The sequence below is a fragment of the Ovis aries genome, chromosome 5 (genome assembly GCF_016772045.2).
Source record: "Ovis aries strain OAR_USU_Benz2616 breed Rambouillet chromosome 5, ARS-UI_Ramb_v3.0, whole genome shotgun sequence".
Taxonomy (NCBI): Eukaryota; Metazoa; Chordata; class Mammalia; order Artiodactyla; family Bovidae; genus Ovis; species Ovis aries.
In genome coordinates this window covers 100,006,775-100,028,932 of record NC_056058.1, presented here as the reverse complement: position 1 = coordinate 100,028,932, position 22,158 = coordinate 100,006,775, and the positions used below count along the sequence as shown (strand labels likewise).

General features: G+C 41.0%; 1 protein-coding gene across 1 annotated transcript in view; it reads left to right on the top strand.

The window, feature by feature from the left end:
- Window positions 1–21,170, top strand: part of LOC114115031 (uncharacterized) — a 131,484-nt gene extending 110,314 nt beyond the window's left edge. The window contains exons 9-13 of the mRNA XM_060416068.1: window positions 5,285–5,442; window positions 7,197–7,239; window positions 9,213–9,399; window positions 18,709–18,844; window positions 20,757–21,170. Of these exons, the coding sequence (XP_060272051.1) occupies window positions 5,285–5,442; window positions 7,197–7,239; window positions 9,213–9,399; window positions 18,709–18,844; window positions 20,757–20,856 (624 nt within the window). The 3' untranslated portion in view covers window positions 20,857–21,170. The remainder of the gene's footprint in view (window positions 1–5,284; window positions 5,443–7,196; window positions 7,240–9,212; window positions 9,400–18,708; window positions 18,845–20,756) is intronic.
- Window positions 21,171–22,158: the final 988 nt, after the last annotated feature.

The following is a 22,158-nucleotide window of genomic DNA, read 5'->3' as shown; positions in this document are numbered from 1 at the left end:
TGCTGAAGCTGAAACCCCAGTACTTTGACCACCTGATATGAAAAGCCAACTCACTGGAAAAGACCCTGATTCTGGGAAAGACTGTGGGCAGAAGGAGAAGGAGGTGACAGACGATGAGATGGTAGGATGGCATCATCGACTCAATGGACATGAGTCTGAGCAAACTCTGGGAGACAGAGAAGGACATGGGAAGCCTGGAGTGCTGCAGTCCATGGGGTCGCAAAGAGTTGGACATGACTTAGCGACAATCAACAACAACAATATTTGCCACTGCTGCCGCTGCTGCTAAGTCACTTCAGTCATGTCCGATTCTGTGCGACCCCTTAGACGGCAGCCCACCAGGCTCCCCCGTCCCTGAGATTGTCCAGGCAAGAGTACTGGAGTGGGTCCTTCTCCAAATTGCCTTCTCCGAATATATGCATACATGTTTCTATATCATAGGGCTTCCCCTGTGGCTCAGTGGTAAAGAATCTGCCTGCAATGCAGGAAATGTGGTTCAATCCCTGCACCGGGAAGATCCCCTGAAGGAGGAAATGGAAACCCACTCCAGTATTCTTTCATGGACAGAGAAGCCTGGTGGGCTACAGCCTATGGGGTCGCAAAGAGTCAGACACGACTAAGCAACTAACACTTTCATCTATGGAACAATCTTGAGTTGTGTAGTGAGGGCCTTGAGTCTTTAAACAGAGTGAAGACCTCTATTTACTCACAGGACAAAGACAGCGAAGATCACTAAAGCGAAAGCGCTCGTATCTTTCCTTCTTGCCTTTGCAGGCCTTGCTGCTCGCCTCATCCTATTAGGTAGTATATGAACAGAGATCATCTTATAGCTATCACAGAGTGATGGTTTTCAGTCACCAGTGGTCCGGGTTGCCTCCAAACAGCTGCCTAGAGATAAAGTGCTCTCAGAATCATTAATAAGGAGAGACACTCCTTGTTCAATTTTGCTTCAATTTGCTAGTTTTAAATACAGTGCCTGAAGTGTGTATTTCATGCACCCTTTCATGCGATACATTGCTTTAGGACATGCTTTCTTTCCCTCTAAATTCATCTTGGGTCTGTTTTACCCACTGAGGATCAACTCTTTTTCATGGTTAACGATGCCATTTTCCTCCTCCTTAGTTTGTGGGTTTTCATGGCTGTGCCTTCAGATAAAATGAGCCACGTTGGTATAACGTCCCAGCCTTTTCTTTCCTCTTAGATAAAGAGGCCTAGCAACAAGAATAAAAAGTTTCTAAAGTGTTCAAACCAAAATTCTGAGGAACACAAATAACCCAAAACATCTGCAGGCAATTTTATCAGAGAGCCCAAGTTGCAGACAGACCCAAATGTCCTTGTCTGTATTTTTCTTTATAGAAATAATTGAATTTAGAAGTGGATTCATTCTGGGTTGGGTTTTTGTCATTATTGTTTTTTACTATTTCCCTTCTCTGAGCAGTCTGACCTTTGGGATTATTGCTGTAGAAATCTTATTTCCAAGATAGATAATGTCAGCATTATCTAAGGCCATATGGCATAAACAATCCAAGTTCTTTTCTTCTCAGTAGATAGCTTCTGGACCTCGCTAAAAATTTTGTTGGTAAATCCCTTCAGCGTCCCTGCTATTTTAATCAGTCCTGCACACAGGAAGTAGCTGGATCTCTGCTTCATGCTTTGGCTCAGGAATAGAAAAACGGAGCTAGAGCCTTTCCATGCCTTGGAAAGGAGAATATAAAGTTGCGGGAAAGCCAAAGTCTTTGAGAAATCTTCATTGTTTCTACTCCTGGCTTAAGGGAAACTTTTGGCAGAGCCAGAAGGAAGGAATCAGACTGAACCTATTTAAGAATTATTGCCAAACTGAAGGATTGAGTTTTGCTTAAGGGAGGAGTTAAAAACCCCAGGCATGGCAGTAAGACAGAAAAGAGATTTCAGCCGTTCTTTATCTCTAGAAAACATTGGATTGGGGAACCACAGTCTAAGCAGAATTAGGCTTAGACTGAATGAAGACTTCTTTCCAACCCTTGAACCTCCATGAGAGTGGAATTTAAGGTGTTGGTCTGGGGAAATCTAGAGGAAAGAGTAAGATGACTATGCAGAGCTGCAAAGGCACCCATGCCTGCTACACCGGCTGTGTCCACACTTCGATTGCAGCTGCTCCCAGGGCTACAGCAGGCTCATGCTCAAGGGCAACGAGGCGGCAGCTTAAATTAGTAAAAACGGAATCTGGGCCATGATGGATAGTAAGAGATAGCAGCCCTCATTTGAAATGATTTTTTTTTTAATTTTTAATTGGAGGATAATTGCTAAACAATGTTGTGTTGCTTTCTGTCGCGCAACAACGCGAATCAGCCACAACCACACGTATATCCCCTCCTCCTTTAGCCTCCCTCCCGTGTGTGTGTGCTCAGTTGCTCAGTTGTGACTGTGCCACCAGCAAATTCCACGCATGGCAATGCAGACATTTAAATGCCACTCTCTCAGTTCATCCCACCCTCTCCTTCCCCTGCAGTGTCCACAGTCCATTCTCTCCACCTGTGTCTCTATTCCTGCACGTAGGGAATTTTCCTAGATTTTTCCTAGATTCCATATATATGTGTTAATGGGCGCTGTTTGTTTTTCTGACTGACTTCACTCTGTGTATAGGCTCTAGGTTCATCTACCTCATTAGCACTGACGCAAATGCATTCCTTTTTATGGCTGAGTAATATTCCACTGTATATATTACCACAACTATTTTGTCCATTCATCTGTCGATGGACGTCTAGGTTGCTTCCATGTCCTGGCTATCGTGAATAGTGCTGAAATTAACACTGGGGTACATGTGCCTTTTTCAGTTACGGTTTTCTCAGGGTATATATATCACCAGTAGTGGAATTGCCGGGTCATATGGTAGTTTTATTCCTAGTTTTTTTAAAGGAATTTTCCCATTGTTCTCCATAGTGGCTATGTCAATTTATGTTCCCCCCGTCAGTGCAAGAGACCAGCCCTTATTTTAAATCTACTCCACTCACCAATCATTCATTCTCCTGACGCAGACGCAACCTGAGTAGAGGCAAGGTCACTTCAAGTGCTATTCTTGGATGTGTGTCAAATGCCGCAGGGGTGCATTCCTTTGCCTTGCCCCACAGCAAAGGATGGAGGAAGACACTGGTAGTTTCAGAGTTAACTAAGAGTGCTGATATCAAGAGCCCAACATGTCATATCACCCTATCTGCCTAATGGGTCCAAAGGGAAGCAGCCCCACTGAGTATTTGCTCTTAGCAAACGAGCACATCTGTCCCTTACTAATAGAATAAAATCTCCAGGCTTTATTGATGTCTCCCCATTTCTTTTTGCAGTTTAAGATGCTCCTGGGAAAATAATATAAATAATTAGCTGCTCTTTATAGGCATGCAAATTCTTTACCCTGATTAAAGCAAATGAAAATATATTCTCCTGGTTTCTAATGTCATATTATTGGCCATATACAATTGTTATAAGATGTGCTACTTTCTTTCTATTTACTGAAACAGAGCAAAATTTTAGATCTCTGTCTGTATTCCAGGAAAGGTCATGGCTTCAGGAAATATTCTGCCTCCTAAAACATAAATATTGCAGCTTTCAACTGCTGACTCTAAGAGGCATGGCCCCAGAAGCCAGATGTGTGAGAGATACAGTGTGGAAGACGCAGCCAGAAAGCCAGTGCTTAAATCTGTTTCCATATAACCATGGGACATCTCACTGAAACTCCATTTCTTCTTCTAGAAAATGGGGATAACATTAGCTTCCTGCTTTACAGAGTAGTTGTGAAGAGTAAAAAAGACAGGGTAAAAGAGAATGTTTTATAAACTAAAGTGCCATACAAATAAGAGATATTACTTTTAGTTGGAGAATATCTTTGCATCTACCCTCCTCTGAGTTGCAAGAAATTTTTGCATGTGTGTATAAATTCACATCTATACATTTATGTATTTTGGTGTGTGGAGAGGTGTCGCGTTTTCATCAGCATCTCAAAAGGAAGTCGTCACCTAAAATTGGTTGAGAACCTTTGGGCTAGTTGGTGTTCTGCATCAACAGTCATTAGTAATATGCAAGTTAAAACCACTAAGAAATACCACCATGCACTCAGTAGGATGGCTATTATCAAAAAGCCAAGCAGTACAGAGTATTGATGAGGTGAGGAAAATCTGGAACATTCATACACTGCTGGTAGGAGTGGTACAGCCACTTTGGAAAACTGTTTGACAGTTTATTACAAAGTTAAAGATAAAATTACCATATGGCTCAGCAATGTCACTCTTAGTAATCTATCAAAAAGAATGAAAATATATGCCCACACAAAGACCTGAACGCAAATTTTCATAGCAGCATTATTTGAATTAGCCCAAAACTGGAAAGAAAACTCCCCATCACCTCGTGAATAGATAAACTAAATGAGACGTATCCATAAAGTAGAATGTAGCTCTGCAAGAAAAAAGAAGGACATACCAATGAGAACTGCAACATGGATGAAACTTGAGAAGATCACACTAAGAGAAAGAAGACCATATAGGGTATGATTCTACTTGTATAAAATGTCTAGAAATGGCAAGTTTGTACAGATTGATAACAGATCTGTGTTTGCCTGTGATTGGAAAGGTAAGGGTAGCAACTGATTGCAAACAGACTCAAAGGAAATTTGACACAGGCAATATTTTGACATATAATAGTAAAATAAATACAAATAGCGAAATATTTACCTGATTTTAGTTTTGCATACAAGTTTCAAACTACTGTCATTTTAAGAAAAGTATTCTTTATTCACTCTATGCTGCAAGTTCTCTCTAAACTTTGCAAGTTTCCTGACTTGCTAAAAAATAATAAAAATAAAAAGATAAAGTAACTACCTGATAAGCATTTGTGACAATAAATCAATTAATAGATGTAATGAAATTAGAAGAGGGCATAACACACAGTAAGTATGGAATATAGGCTATGTATAGACACTAACTAGATACTACCAAATGAATATGTTTTGTAATATCAATTTCTTTTTATATTCTTTTTTTCTGATGGGAAAAAATAGATATGAATGATGAGTGACTCTCTAAAGTTGGCATAAATGAAATGCATATTAATAGAGGCGATTCAAAAAGGATGTGGGAAATTTTGAGTTTGATGTAATATATCACAGACAGCATAATCTACAAAAGCTCATTTGGGTTTTATTTTCATTTCAGAACAATCAGTTCAGAAAAATAACTTTAGTCCTCCTTTCCTCTCTCATTTTCTCCCTTATCTGCTTAGCTGCAGTGCCCATCCTGAACCTCTTCCTTATCAATTACAGGATGAAGGAAAATGCTCACCTCTAGAGGTGATAAAATTAGAAGGTGCAGAAGTTGGCATTGATAGCAGCTTGGGAAAACCATTTGTGTTTAACTGTGTGCCTCAGTCTGGAAATAGAACTTTTTGCCTCTGCGCAACTTCAAACCAAGAATTCAAAAGGTAATTGACTATTCTTTCATCTTACTAGTTTCGCTCGGAGTGGGGGAATGCATCTTCAACAGCAATCTGACAGAGTCTTGGGGTTGGAAATGAAAAAGGGAACAGAAAATTCACAGCACAAGTCAATGAACTATCTTTTTCTTGTGTATGACAAGTTTGAGTTTTTCATATTTCTGCCAGTTTTTTTTTTCCTAACGGAATCTCCAAAAAACAAACAGATGTATCATCTAACTTAATTACCTTAGTTCTCTGAGTTTTCTAAAACAGCTCACTGCTGCCACAGGTCACATCTGGCTTCCCCAGAAGTTACACGATTCATATATTTAAGCTAATTGGATGGGTAGTCAGAGGAATAAAAATAATGTATTAAAAGCAGGGTTACAATTTAACAGTGAAATGAACAAAATTCATCATCATCATCATTCATAATATAGGTTCTTGGGGGAATTAACACAGTTGACAATCTGCAAGCATATCACCCAGTCTCAGGGTCAAAGTGTGGAGGCATTCTAACAGGGTGGCCCGCGAACTCTACACATTGAGCAATTTATGATCATTATTCAGTGTGTCCCCGTGGAAGTGGAGGTCATGGGTCAATCCAGTGAGTCAGCTCAGGACTGTTGTGTACACACTGCTACTTTATGGTGAGGGGTGGGATGGAACGGGGTAAGGGAGACAGTGGCCCAAAAATGGGTCAACAGTGTTCAGAAGGATGTCATATCTCTTTATGAGAATTTGGACTCCATTTGTAAAGAGAGCCTTAGGTCTGAAACCTTCTAGGCAAAGAATATACTGTCTCTGTGGAACACTGTGTGCTGAAATGCATATTTTTCTTTAAAGGACAAACAGGGAAACATGAGGACAGCAAAGTAATTGTATTTCAATTCATGGGGAAGATATTTATTGGATAGCTAATATGTCCAAGATGCTATTTTAAAATCTTTGAGAACTGTTAGTATGATGAAGCATCAATTTTTGCCTTCAAAAAAAGCTCTGCACCAAGAAGATAAGACATTTATTCTAGTATTTTTAATGCAAAATAGAAATTGAGTAGTGAGATAGGGGAAGACAAAGTGGCATAGGAATCTAGGGTGGGAAGGAAAATCTCTGGATGTGGGGATGAGCAAGGAGTTTATGAATGGTATGGTATAGCATCAGATACTCACACACACAAGAGGACATGGAGCAGAGACGGGCAGAGGCATCATATCAGGCTTGCAGTACGCTTTGATTGGAGGCTTGAAAGAGATTGGCAAGATAGGGTGGGATAGATAGGCTGATATCTGGCTAAGGAGACAAGACCAAGAAAGTTTAGTCCTCTAGTAGAGACACCAGCGCACTAACTGGTCACTTGGTCTAAGGAACACTTGGCAGGTGGATAGGGCAGTGGCTATTTACCAGTCTTTCCACTGACTAATAGTCAGGGCTTTACAGTTGTTATCAGGCCTGCTGGTGTTAAATTCACGTACCGTAGTAAAATAGTGAATACATTTTCCCTTAGGCATGAATTATAGCAAAGGAGAAGGATGAGAATAATTTATCTTAAATACGCCTGGTAGGTGAGGGATTTTGGCACCTAGTAACACCAGTTTTGTAAGAATATGCCTCTCTTCAACCATGAATTTAGAGCCACAAAACATATCTGCATCTCAGGACTCTTCTGTCTGAATGATGGGGTCCAGGGAGAAAAACAAGGCCCTCTGGAGGACACTTAGCACGTTCCCCGAGAAAAGCACCTCTCATCTCTCTTTCAGGTGGCTGGAAGCAATGGACAAAGCAGCCCGCCCCGTCCACCAGGTAAGGAGTCCTTGCTATCCATCTGTGCCTTCACTCTGCTCTTCTCTGAGGGGGAATTCTCCAGTTGGGCACCACGCAGTCCAGCCTGGAACGTCTCAGATCCACCCTAAACGCTGGGAAAGGGGATTTCCAGTCAATAGGACTTCCTGCTCAGGTTTTATGGGGGTGCTTGTTCTTTTGGTTTTCAGGGTTTGGATGCTGTTCCTCTCAGTGAGCTCGGGGGGTAGTCCCAACCAGGGTGGAATTGCTGTTTGACACGAAGCAGTTGAGTGGATTCCCACGAGGCTAAACCACTCCTATTGTTTTCTTCTTAGTTCCTGAGAACAAGGGCTCAGGGATAGCTTGGGACAGTGCTCTTGGCCAAGCAGCTTATTGGGAAACGTCTTATATTCAGAAATGTAGTGTTTTATGTTCCTATCCTTATTCTGAAGACGTATTAGGTCAGCTTTCACTGTTCCTGCCTAGTCATGATCCCTGGCCTTGAAGTAATAGAATTTTTAATTTAGGCTTGACACCCAAACTGATAGATAACTTCATAACACCAACATGTGAGTCATCACTTCAGCCCCCAAGGCATTTGATACTCTTCTTTCTGAGCTACAACCTCCTCAAGAGCAGAGAAACTGCTTCCATTTTCAATTGTTTCATTTCTGTGCCATAGATACAATTTCTAACAAGGTCACACATTTCGTTTAAATATGCTCATTTCCTCACAAAAGGAAACAGAAGAAAAAGGTATTTACTATCACTTATCTTCTTTATGTATTTTGGCTTTTGTATACTCCAGAAAATTTGGGTGGTCTGAGCTTAAATGTACTACCCTGTGCCCTCTATCTGTCCTTTCAAAATAATCACCAGCATTATTGGTCATCTTATAATAATCAGATGACAAACAGCAGGACTTGTGTTTCATTTTACCTGAAACAACACTCAGTCCACTCACCCATCTCTCTGAGGCATCACTGTAACGAGCCTAGGTACTTTTAAGAGGGATCTATTCTGCTAATGCACTCAGAGTGTTTGCAGCAGAGTAAAAAAGAAATACCCAAACTCCCAGCAGGCTCCCAATTCACAGCAAACAATTCTGCCAGCTCTGCATTCTGAAATCTTTTGCACTGCCTGGTTAAAACTAAAGAACAAAAATGAAACCAAATGAAAGAAACCAGCTAGCACCCAGCAAGGTGTTCTGATAAAGGGATGAAGCATCACACCCCCTGCCTCAGGTCAAGTTCCCCGGAAGAGCCTGCCGCTGGGTCAGGACGGTGGACCTCTACCTCTCCAGGGTAGAGGATCTTGATTTATCATGGGCCTTCCACACCACAGACCATGTGAGCCTCAGGTCTGATCTGGCCTGGGGCATTTCCCTTGTTCCTTGGCACAAATAGGAGTGCTGCTGTTGCTGCTGCTGCTAAGTCGCTTCAGTCGTGTCCGACTGTGCGACCCCATGGATTGCAGCCCACCAGGCTCCCCCGTCCACGGGATTCTCCAGGCAAGAGTACTGGAGTGGGGTGCCACTGCCTTCTCCGAATAGGAGTGCTAGATAAAGTAAATCACGAACCAGGGCCTGCAATTAGTCACGGTGGACATACCAGGAACAGAGCTAGAAGGACAATCCCAATGGTAAGTATAGCTCATTGGGGCCAGCACGTAGAGATGACCTTTAAACAATAGTCTTTGCTGAGATTCCCATTTTTCTTTCTATACATCACTTATATTCTTTTGATCTCCTCACGATAGAATGGAAGCCAAAGAGAAGGGAAACCTACGGACATGAAAAGGAAGAGTTCTCTGTGGCCACTGGATAGGTTCAGATTGGCTTATTTCTCAGATGTGCAGATTGCCTTAGCAATGGGATCGCTTAGGACAGGGGCTTCTCTGAAGTCAGTCTTAGTGCTGACGTCACTGGCTCTGGGAGGCAGTGATTGCTGGTGCAGGATGGCCTCTCAGGTGATTCTTTGGTGTCACCCCTGCAGAACCATGTCTGGGAAGATGTTACCCTGCACAACAGTAGCCTCCCTCCCCTGGCTATCAAGAACCCAGAGTGCCTGGGCCTTCTGCACCAGCTGGACGGAAGCACAGACGTGTGGACGCAGTACTACTGCATTCTGAAGGATGGCTGCTTGTACTTCTATGCCAGCATTCGCTCCACCCAGGCCTCAGGTACCGAGTCAACTTTCACAGTCGTAGCAGCAAAGCCACCTTAGCATCACAGAGCTTTTACCAAACTTTATGCTGTGTAAATTAGTTCATGTTTATCTTCTGGAGAAGGGGTACTATTCTTATTCTCATTTTACAGATAGAAAAACTGGCTATAAAGTCTACACAACTCGACAAGATCACATATAGTAAGCAATAAAGCTGAGGCCTGAACACAGGCAATGTAACTCCAGAGCCTGAACCCCTGTGCTGTGCTGGGCTTAGTCACTCAATCATGTCTGACTCTTTGCAACCCCATGGACTGTAGCCCGCCAGGCTCCTCTATCCAGGGGATTCTCCAGGCCAGAATACTGGAGTGGGTTGCCATATCCTCCTCCAGGGGATCTTCCCAACCCAGGGATTAAACCCAGGTCTCCCACATGGCAGGCAGGTTCTTTACTGTCTGAGCCACCAGGGAAGCCCAAGAATACTGGAGTGGGTAGCCTACCCCTTCTCCAGGGGGACTTCCCAACCCAGGAATCGAACCGGGTTCTCCTGCATTGCAGGTGGATTCTTTACCAGCTGAGCTACCAGGGAAGCTCCCTGAACCCCTAACCCCATGCTTTTACTGCCCGGAAAAGTGAAAAAGCCCCTTCATTTTTTCATGGCGTTCAGAATCAATGCCAGTAGTTTTCTTGGGTAGTGATTCTACCCTTTTCTGATAGTATTCCTAATCTCAGACAAGTGAGTAATAGAAGGAGTGTTGATTCTCAATTTTCCCTGAATAAGTTACTCAAGTTCCTGAAACTTAGTTTCCTCATTTATAAAATGGAAGCGGCAATCTATTTCACAGGATTATTGTGAAGACTAAGCTTCCCAGGTGGCTCTAGAGGTAAAGAACCCACCTGCCATTGAAGGAGACTTAAGAGATGTGGGTTTAAAGTAAAAAAAAAAAAAAATTAAATTAAATAATAAATAAATAAAATGTGATTTTCAAGCTGAGAAAAAAAAAGATGCAGTTTCAATCTCTGGGTCAGGAAGACTTCCTGGAGAAGGAAATGGCAACCTACTCCAGTATTCTTGCCTGGAGAATCCCGTGGACTGAGGAGCCTGGTGGGCTACAGTCCGTGGGGTCACACAGAGTCAGACATGGCTGAAGCAACTTAGCCCAGTACACAGCACACATTGTGAAGATTAAATAAGTGATTGCCATTAGAGTTATTTAAGCTCTATATACAAAGTACTGTATACAAAAAGCTCTTTCTATATAAAATGTACATATGTTCATTAATTATATATATTAATATTAAACATTTTAATATATTGGGCTGCCCTTGTGGCTCCAGCTGATAAAGAATCTGCCTGCAATTTGGGAGACCTGGGTTCAATCCCTGGGTTGGGAGGATCCCCTGGAGAAGGAAAATGTTACCCACGCCAGTATTCTGGCCTGGAGAATTCCATGGACTACAGTCCATGGGGTCACAAAGAGTCAGACATGACTGAGCCACTGTCAGTTTCACTTTTAATATATTACAAGTCATATGTACAAAATGAGTATGTAAACAATACAATTTAGCAGTAAAATAATTACTCATGATAAGAAAGATTATTTATCTTCTTTAAATTTTTGACAAAAAGATTACTGGTGTTTTATTTGCAGTTGGAGTTTTTTCCCAAATGAATAATCCCTAAATAATAGTGAGGAGTGAAGATCCAGAATCTTACTCAATTAATTTCCTCCCCTCCCCCCCCAAACATTTTTAGCCTCTGTTTAATTAAGCTAGAAAATCATGCCAAGTGGGTGATGATTTCCCCTTCTTGGAAGGGTACAAAAGAGGTACAAACTGAGCATCATCCTGTGGTCCTTTTCTCATCACTCGGGATGAACAATAAATCTCCGTTACTAACATACTCTTTCACTTTGACAGTATTAAAACATGACCCAGAATATTAACCAACTACTAGGAAGTAGCCGGCATGTCTAAGCATTTACAAGACAGACTGTTCCTATGAGACCCAAATTCATAGCTTTAAGCACCTGGTACCAGGATGAGAAGGAAGGTAAACAAACCAAACCTCTAAAGTAGTCATCGACTGGAGCTTTCATCATAAAATATCACTGCAAAAGTCTGAACCATTTTAATTAGCAAATCAATGAAGTTCACTTTCAAGAGAATGTTTCCATAGATACAAAGTGAATGTTTAGGTTTGATCGCTCATATTACTCCAGGTTAACCAAGGGCTTCCAAACCCCTGGGGCCCAGAGACTGTTACTGATTCCAAGAGTTTGAAATGGGAATGATAGCCCTTATTCTGAAAGGTCAGAGGAGGCCCTGTTCAGAAGAATCCTAGTTGGACAGCTGGAAAACAGCTACTAATAAATGGCCTAAAAACAATAACAGTAAAAGTGAGTACAGGTTTTGTACTCATCACTCTAATAAGTGTTTTTACTTATTATTTCATTTAATTTCTTAGACAATCCTATAAATAAGTTATTATCCCACCTACAAGTTTGGAAACTGATACTTAGCAAGGTTAAATCATTTGCCTATGTTCCCTTAGCTAGTGAACAGTGAAGACAAAATTTGAACCCAGGTAACCTAAGTTACAGGCTTCCCAGAAGGGACAGTGGTAAAGAATCTGCCTGCCAACGCAGGAGACACAAGAGACGCAGGTTCAATCCCTGGTTTGGGAAGATCCCATGGAGTAGAAAATGGCACCCCACTCCAGTATTCTTGCCTGGAAAACCCCATGGATGGAGGAGCCTGGCAAGTTGAGGTCCATGGGGTCTCAAAGAGTCAGACAAGACTAAGCGTGAGCTCAAAGGAGCCGAAGTAACAGCAACAAAAGAAAAAGCAAAGAGCGAAACGTGAAAAGTTTCCTTATATTTCGCTCTTATTATTTCCCACATCTTTCCAGAGCCTTGGTTGCAGCCAGAGCCTCTATGGCCTTGTACTTTGTCTCCAACCCCTCCTTTCTGGCTTTCTCTTCCACTCCTGTGTTAAAACACCCTGCATTCTCCCCAGACACGGTCGCCTTCTACCTGCTGAGCATACCCCACCTCTTGGACATTTTTCTGACCCCATGTCTTTGCTTGTGTTAGTTCCTTCCCCTGAAACATTCTCTACCTGCTGATTCCCCAGCATACATTGTCCAGATACTACCTGTCTTCCGAATGTGTATTCAAACGCTGGCCATCTCTGCTAGACAGTAATCCCAGATGGTCCTAAGCAAACAAAGCATCTCCGTTTCCTGGGCTTCCATGCTCACCTATCTTGCAACGCTTGTCACTCTCTATTTTGTATTTTATCTCTAGTTGGCCATTTTATCTCTTCTAAGGGATTGTGCACTCAGAGATGACTCTATTTTACATATGCTTAATGAATAAATGAATAAACCACCAAAGGGACTTAGTTGGCCATTATTCCCACGAAGAATCATCCCCTCATTTAACAGCAGGACAGACAAGAAGATTGTAAAGATGATTCAAAGGCAAAAAACCCAGCACTCAGGCCACCAGATGCCTGGGCTTTGAGCCATATCATACTCTTTTCAGCTGGAAGAAAACAACCGATTTCTACCTATTTTTAAGTTTTTTCTCTTGAAAATATTTCATGTGTGATTAATAAAAATATTTAATCCAAAGCCATTCATTCTTTCCCAGCCTTACTTTTCAAGTATCCCATCTTCACAGGTCCTTAATTTCTAGCCCCAATTATTTCACATATTAAATAATGCTCCTTACAGCAATTTCAACAGAAATTTTGTATCTAGGCCAGGTTATATAAAACAGAGGCCTGTGATTTCGGGTCTTTAATGACTCTACTCTTCCTGGAATAAAAAATGCCTGAGCATGCACCCTGTTCCAGGAGGAGCACTTTACAGCCACCAACTCCCCCCACCCCGCCCACTCCCACCCTGACAGCTGCTGAGTCCAGCTGGAAGCTCTCCCAAGGTTAATCCACTGCTTACCCTTCTTTTTCCGAAGTAGTTTACCCTTCCCTAGACTTGAACTTTAAATTGAAGTTTATATCCTTTTTCTAAGAGTCCTTTTCCATCTTCCTGTACATCCTGACTCCGATCATGACCTGAGGCTCACAGCCAGTGGTCCCACCCAATGAAACTCGAGATAGGATTCAGGTGAATCCAAATTTCCAGTGGGAGATTCCCAAAATAAATATGCCCCTCTCTACTGTCCACAAAAAGTCACTGCCCTGGCAAACCACATTCCCCCCCCTCCCAACTCCCCCAGAGGACTGGATCATACTGCGCAAGTGTATTTTATTTTTGAGTGTTTCCTATGTGTCCAGAACTTGAATAAGCTCTCTATGTCTATTGTCTAAAACTAATATTTGCAAGACATCCACGGCTATTGGCCCATTGCAAGTAAGAAACCAGGGCTTGGAGAAGTTAACATGCCTTTGGTCAACCAGCTATTAAGTAACAGAGACAAACTGTGCACAAATGCTGTCTAACTCCTGTGCTTAAACGCTCTGTGTAGCACTCCCTGATGGAAATTAGTTTTCTAAAAGAAGTATTCATACTCCGTCAGTAATGCTGCACTCAACTTTCACACACTGGTCATGATAGATGAGGTCCACCCCGTCCAACTGTTTAGCACAGTAACCATAGGAGTTAGGAGGACAGCCAAGGAATTCATTGAGGAATGGCTGAAACCATCTTGTGCCATGAACACCACATGCACTAACATATTTAGTTTAGCTTAATCATTTTATATGCATGGAGTATACACTTTTATTATATTAATAAAGATTACACAGAGTTCTAATGCTCATTTTCTTCTAGATGACACTGAAGAAATGACCTTTGCGCTGGTCTGATCTATGATTCCTTCTTTAGCTTAATTTTTCAAGCTCTGCTTGAACATCCTACCCTGGTTTGGTTCCTAGTTCTCCGGCCCTCTGAAGGTCATAACCTTGAAGCAGGCCTTGATTACCATTTATAGCAGTATTTATCAAAATGCAGGCTTTGATCCTGCATGCGTGATTACTGAGTCACTCAATCAATGTAGTAAGTTGTGACCAGTATTTAAAACACAGTGGCATGAAAGTGAAAGTTGCTCTGTCGTGTCTGAGTTTTGCACCCCCATGGCCTGTAGCCCACCAGGCTCCTCTGTCCATGGGATTCTCCAGGCAAGAATTCTGGACTGGGTTGCCATTCCCTTCTCCAGGGGATCTTCCCAACCCAGGGATCAAACCTGGGTCTCCTGCGTTGCAGGTGGACTCTTTTCTGTCTGAGTCACCAGGGAAGCCCTAAGCAATTCTAAAAAACAATAGAATTTAATATAATAGAAAATATCATGGTACATCTCAATGTTTCACAAACTTTTGGTTTAATTGCATTAAAACATGTAGAGGTCTATATTTATTACATCTTTAGATCACAGCCCAAAAAGTTGGAAAAATACTAATGTACAGAAACTCTCTGCATATGTGCTTGTTTAAATGGTCAATTTCTGTGTTCAGAATCTTAGAAACAGAGTATTCAAGGAAGTTTCTTTACTTTCTATCATGGATAAGCATGATAACACGCCTCTGTAATATGCCTTCTTTGTAAGAAGGCTGAGTCTTAATAACATTGTCCTCTGGCTGCAGCCTCTCAGTTACTTTACTGTTTTATTTCATTTATTTTATCATTTACTTTAGTCCATTGATTTATGTTTTTCATTAGCTAATCTGGGAGACTTCATGATATTTCTTCTTTCTGAAGGTATCCATAGTGTTGGGGCCAGGGGGCTTCCCTGGTGACTTGGTGGTAAAGAATCCGCCTGCAACGCAGGAGATGTGAGTTTGATCCCTGGGTCGGGAAGATCCCTTGCAGGAGGGCATGGCAATCCATTCCAGAATTCTTGCCTGGAGAATCCCATGGACAGAGGAGACTGGCGGGCTACGGTCCATAGGGTCACAAAGAGTCAGACGTGATGAAGTGACAACATCCTCGCAAGCAGTGTTGGGGGCGTGACTTAGTCCTTGTGACAGTCAGTTGAGATACTGCAAGAACACAGAGGACAAAAAAGAGGAGGCAGGGAGGAGATGACCGTGAAGTGGGAGGAAAGAGAAGCCTTGCGAGCCATGCTGGCAACCCCAGCGTCTAACAGCGTTTCCACAGGCTTTCTAACCCTGTTAGATGCTAGTCCCACAGTTTTCGTTGTCTAGTTGCTAAGTCACGTCCAACTTTTTTGTGACCCCATGGACTGTAGCCCGCCGGGCTCCTCTGTCCTTATATTTCCCAGTTAAGAATACTGGAGTGGGTTGCCATTTCCTGCTCCAGGGGATCTTCCTGACCCAGGGATCGAACTCATGTTTCCTGAATTGGCATATGGATTCTTTATCACTGAGCCACCTGACACCCTAGTCCCGCATTTCACTTTCAGCTAAATATGCCTCAAATGCATATCTTGGGAGTTGGAGAAATAGCCCCAGTCTGTTAAGGAAACTGCTAGTACTTTAACAATATGTATGACTGGCTGGCCTATGCCTGCTAATGTTGATAAACCACTGTGATAATTCCAGAAGCCTTTTAGTCAAATGCTTCTTCCTAGACCTGAAGTCCCTTGTCATTCACTGTACACATGATTTTTTTTTCTTTTTATCTCTCTCTAGCAAGAGCTGGAACAAATTGTGACTGTTAACTATTATTGTTTTTATTTTTAATTTATTTTAATTGGATGCTAAGTACAATATTGTGGCATGTTTTTGCCATACATTCACATGAATCAGCCATGGGTGTACATGTGTTCCCCAACCTGACCCTCCCTCCCCAACCTGCTATTGTTAAATAAATCACATCAAGGTCTGTATGCACTTCTCAGAAATATTTTACATTATTGCAACAAATATATAGTCTTATGAGAAATCTCTGTGCAAACATTGTGTTAGCTTATTTATTGCTGCCACCCAATGAATGATCATGACCAGCCCAATGAGGTCACTTGAAATGGGGTAATGAGGTTATAACTGGATGACTTTTATGCTGATCATTCCTACCCTATAACTGGTTAGCAAAGGGTCAGAAACTTTTCTGTTTGTAGCAGACACCTCTAGACATGGCTGTCGGTCTGTTCTCAGAAGGGGTAGGGATGGAGGAAAGGAAATATAAGCTCAGACATATGAGAAAAGGAAATATAAGCAGGAAGAAGGTGAAAACCAGTACATAATAAAAATGCCATGTGCTTCTGTTTGGAGCAGAGAATTAAAGCAGCAAAATAACCCTCAGATATCTCCTTAGGTTTCCTATAGTCCTGAAATATCTAACAGATTGTTTATTTTACATCTAGTATATATCCCCCAAACATACATCTATGGAAAAATGTGCACATGAATATTCATAACAATGTTATTCATAATAGCCAAAAAAATGGAGGAAAACTCAAATGTCCAAAGTAACAAATGGATAAATAAAATGCTATATATCCCCACAATGAAATATCATTTCACAACAAAAAGAAATGAAGTACAATATATGATCCAACATGAGTGAGCCTTGAAAACTGGCCAAGTGAAATAAGCCAGTCAAAAAAGATCACATGCTATATAACTCCATTGATATAAAGTGCCTCAGGAAAAAGAAATCTATAGAGACAGAAAGTCAGTTAGCATTGCCTAGGGTTAGAGTGGGGAAACAGATGGGGAGTGAGCATGGGTATGGAGTTTCTTTTTGGGGCGGTAACTCAATGTTCCAAGATCAGGTTATGGTGATGTTTGCACAACTTCATAAACAAACTAAAAAAGTCAGTGATTGTACACTTTAAATAGACAAATATTGTGGTGTGTAAATAGTATCTCAATAAAGTTGTTTTATGTCTATCTAGCTCAAAGAAAGAAGTCATTCTCTGAGTTCAGTAAACACCAATAGACTGGGTCCTACTAAAAGAAAAAACTCCAGCCATTTCTAAAATGAATGCTTTCCTAGAGGTTAGTTCTAAAATGGACTTTTTAAATAAAAATTTTAAAAGACTTTAACATTGCATCTAAACGTCCTGTATAAAGTAAACAATTTCAAAGTCCCAAAGACACTCATTCTGTTTAAAAAAGAAAAATTTGTGACTTTCTGACAGTGCATGTTGGTAACATGTGTAGCCAAAAGAAAAACAAAAATGAGTCAAATTTTCCTTTCACAGTTCCTTATTATCATACCAGTGTAGAATGGCTATCCTGTAGTGTAGCAAAAATCCAAGTTGCATTTTGGCATTTTCTTTGTTAGTGTAGTACACGAAGCAGGCTTCTCAGATGGCTCAATGGTAAAGAATCTGCCTGCCAATGCAGGAGACACTGGTTGGATCCCTGGGTCAGAAAGATCCCTTGGAGGAGGAAAGGGCAACCTAGTCCAGTATTCTTACCTGGAAAATTACATGGACAAGAGAAGAGCCAGGTGGGCTTCAGTCCATGGAGTTGCAAAGAATCAGCCACGACTGAGCAAGCACAGACCATAGCTCACTAAAGTGGCCTCTGGGGCAGTGGGGTTTGGGGAGTGAGAACAAGAGTTAGCAATCACGAGCAAGAGAATTAAAATCTAATCATCGCTATTAATGATATGAGCTAGAGTATCTGCATGAGATTCAGGTTACCTCAGAACATCAAGACACCATAAACAATGTACAAGTGTTTTGACTTTTTCAGCACCATCTCCTAGACTGATGTCTTCCCCCTCCAACCCCAGCTCCTAAATAATGTAAACAAAATTCTGGCCAAGCAACATATAACTGCTAAGATAGAGTCAAAGGACTATGGGGAAGAAATTATCTTGTAAAACCGGTCATTTATTCTCATTTTAATTCAAGTTGGCTCCCTCATATCACCCTGTGGGTTCATATTTTAGAAGTGCTTTGCATTTGCACAAAGGTAAGAATCTCTTTTGGTCATAGAAACCTCTGGCAATCTTCGTTACTCCTCAGGATGTCTTAATGGTTCTGTCCAAGCAGATGCTATTTAATTTTTCCTCTAATGTAATGTTGTAGGTGTCAATCTTTGATACCAAGACATGTATTTCAAAATGTGTCCTCCAGGAACACACTAAAAAAAAAAAAAAACTACTTTAGGCCCACAGTAACACGAAGCTAAATATTGAACATGTAATGAAAAGACTGTAAAAATGAAAAGAACAGGAAATCCAAACTTTGTTCCTGTCTTGCCATCAATAGTTAGTGGATAACCTTAAATCATGTATTTTTTGGAGCCTCATTTCTTCATCTGGTAAATGAGACACCTGGACTAGAGTTTCATTTGGAGACAAAATTTTCTTGACACCTTGTCAGAGTTTTTCTCCACTTTACTCTTATTCTCCTCACTTGCTTTGTCCTTTCACCCTCTGTAGGCGGCCTTTATCTACAGGGATACAGGGTGAATGAGCAGACCCTTAGTGTCAAGCAATCAGTAATTGAACTCAAGCCTCCATCAGAAGAATTTAAGACTTTCTATTTCTGTGCAGAAAATAAGACAGAAAATCAACGGTAAGTCAAGGTCTATGTATTTCTTCTTTGTTGGTCCTGACAAGAGCTTTCTAAGCAAACCCTTGTATTCATTTTCCAACCTCAGCTCGACATCGTCTACTAAATATTCCCCTTTCTTTGCATTGTCCCTATAGTTAATATTCCTCAGGATTTTTTTCTTTCAATACACAGATGATTCTTCCAGAAGTAATTTTTTTAATGAAAAAGGAGTCCATAGTTCCCCCCAAAGCAGTAGCTAACTCAGGCTTCAATATAAAAAAATTCACTAACACTATAACCTGTAAATATTAATTTATTATTAAATAAAATATTAATTTATCAATTCACAGATTGGCTGTTTTACCACATTTCACTTAACTCTTATTGATATGTCCATCTGGTCAGATGTTCAGTTTTGTTATAAGCCGCTGAAGGGCATAGGACTTATCCATCTAAACAGATACGTTCAGTATCCAACTTGGTATGCACAAATGGACACTTGTATCATAATGATTCTGAAAAAGAAAACCAGCAGGAAAGCTAACAGAGACAAAAATCAAGAAGCAGAGCAGGTACTTGGAGGATCTTCCTTCATCACCCAAGCCTGCATGACCTAACTGCAATCCCCTAGACACTCGTGTTCACCGTCTCCCATTCCTACCCTCAACTGATGGTGACCATCCAGACACTGTCTTCCAGTGGATAAAGGGGATCTAATCAACAAGTTTACACTGACTTATTAAAACAAAGGACAGGGGAAAACTTTCAGGGCCATTTGTAAGAACGAGATTCATTGTTTCAACCCAAAGAGATAAAACTCCCAAAGTGGAATTTTAGGAATCTCCAGCAAGTGACTATTTGGAAAAGGGAAAAAGGACCTCCTTAGGCCTTCCCCCATTATGTAACCTTCCTGTCCCACTAACCCCTGAGCAAGGGCTAGGTGGAAGAACAATGACTGGAGAATTGCCAACTATTTCCCAAGATCTTCCTCAGACTTGTGCTGTATAATCTGGTGGCAGGTTAAGATTGTCCTTTGAAGGCAAGCTTTAGCAGGTATATTAGAAAAAGGGCCAACCCCTAGCTGATAAAATGTATGGCTTCTCAAAGAGAAAAAGTTAAATAGTTGGATCTCACTGCCAAATCCATGAGTGGATACTATCAAGAGGAAGCAATATTAAGTCATTAAAGAAATATTTCAAAGTAGAAGGGCGACAGTTTCAAAGTATGGTTTTTGGGACTCTGGTTCCAAAAGACAGCCCACTCGCAAAAAGTAGTAGAATAAGTCTAGGAAATGATAGAAGTCATATTCAGAGATTTCCATCAATCTCAGAGAATCTGAGAGTATATTAATTCAGTGTTTCCGAGACACACTGCTAAAAGGAATCCTGGGTAACTCCCCTTAACTCCCACTGCGTAAGCTATCTGACTCAAAGCATTTTTTAAAAAGAATGCCTATTAACCACTCTTAGAATAAACATTGTATGGGAAATTTCATAACACATTATCCAAGAAAATGAAAGGAATGGAGAAGATGAGAGGGGAGATTTAACTAGAGTTTGCGTTGGCTTCCACAACGTGACAAAGGAATATTTGGCCCTAACAGCAATGTTTGATTACTGTGCATTTGCTGAACGAAACTTTAGAGAGAGACAGTAAAATACTAGTGATAATTTCTAAAGTCCCGTAGCTTCGTTACACTCTCTTCTGGCCCTGTTATTTATATTAACTTTACTTTATAGTTATCACTGCGTATTTCTCTTCTGGTGTTTTACCTTTTTGTTCAATCCAAAACATGAGGATTGTGGTTACTATATTAATTTCAAAGTAAATACCCAAGAGAAACAGCTGTAAAATAAATCAAAAGACTTTGTAACATTTCATCTCCCTAGAGAACATTTTCTTAAAGAATTGTCCTGTCCTATTCCTTCCACAGCTGGATTACAGCTCTGAAAATGTCCATCAAAAAATGGCTTCCTTTGCACCAGGCTATTCAAGACTTCATGAACCGACCTCTAGAGGAGACCAGAATGTGACTGAAATCCTAATCTTAAGAGAAAAGATTCGCAGAATCACCACTAGCCAGTTACAAAAAGAAATAAAAACATTTATTGTTATATAGCTTTACAAGTGAATGTTCCTCTGATATATTTAAATATTGTGATGGCTATAATCTTGATTTTCAACCAAAACACCAAAATCTAATATGACATTCAGATAACTTATGTTATCATCATTGATAATTTTGTGTTTTCCCCCTCAAAGCAGCACATGTTAGCATCAAAATATAGTGTGCTGCGTATCTCTGGCTCTTTGAAAGCATAAGTACAATAAAAGCTGATTTATTTTATTTTCTCTTTTATAGTCTTTTCTAAATATTCCACCCCGTGCTTTGGCTGTAGGCTTCCTAGAATGTCTGCAAGTCATGATGTGGGAAGTTGATATTTGGGAAATTTAGGCTCATGAAAATGAAGTGGTTCCAATGAGCAAATATTTCAGCTAAACAAGGACCTTTCTGTTAGGTTATCTTAAAATCAAGTGACCCAAATGCCTCTCAAAATTTCCTGTATAAAAGAAAATAATTATTGTTATATAAATAAAACAAGGAAATAATTAAGACTGAGTTCAGGGGAGAAAACTCAGAGGCATGGGTCATATTACCTGAATTGTCATCTGAATATCTATCACATAGCAAAAGGAAAACACAAAATAAATCAAGAATGTTCTATTCTTGCTCCTGAATGTGAAATTCAGAGAAATTCAAGACTGAATTCCAAGCACTGAGTTCCTTTCTAGGTTGAACAATCCCAGTGTGCGTCCCAGATGCTGTGGTTTACTGAGAAGCCCCACACCCTCACTAATGCAACACGGAACACAGCTTTCAGGGTGTCCACCTGTCAGAGTCAAGCACTCTGGAGCAACTCAGTTCAGTTCAGTCTCAGTTGCATCCAACTCTTTGCGACCCCATGAATCATGAATCAGGGAGGCATGCCAGGCCTCCCTGTCTATCACCAACTCCTGGAGTTTACCCAAACTCATGTCCATTGAGTTGGTGATGCCTTCCAACCAGCTCATCCTCTGTCATCCCCTTTTCCTCCTGCCTTCAATCTTTCCCAGCATCAGGGTCTTTTCTAATGAGTCAGCTCTTCACATCAGATGGCCAAAGTACTGGAGTTTCAGCTTCAACATCAGTCCTTCCAATGAACACCCAGGACTTATGTCCTTTAGGATGGCCTGGTGGGATCTCCTTGCAGTCCAAGGACTCTCAAAAGTCTTCTCCAACACCACAGTTCAAAAGCATCAATTCTTCAGCACTCAGCTTTCTTTATAGTCCAACT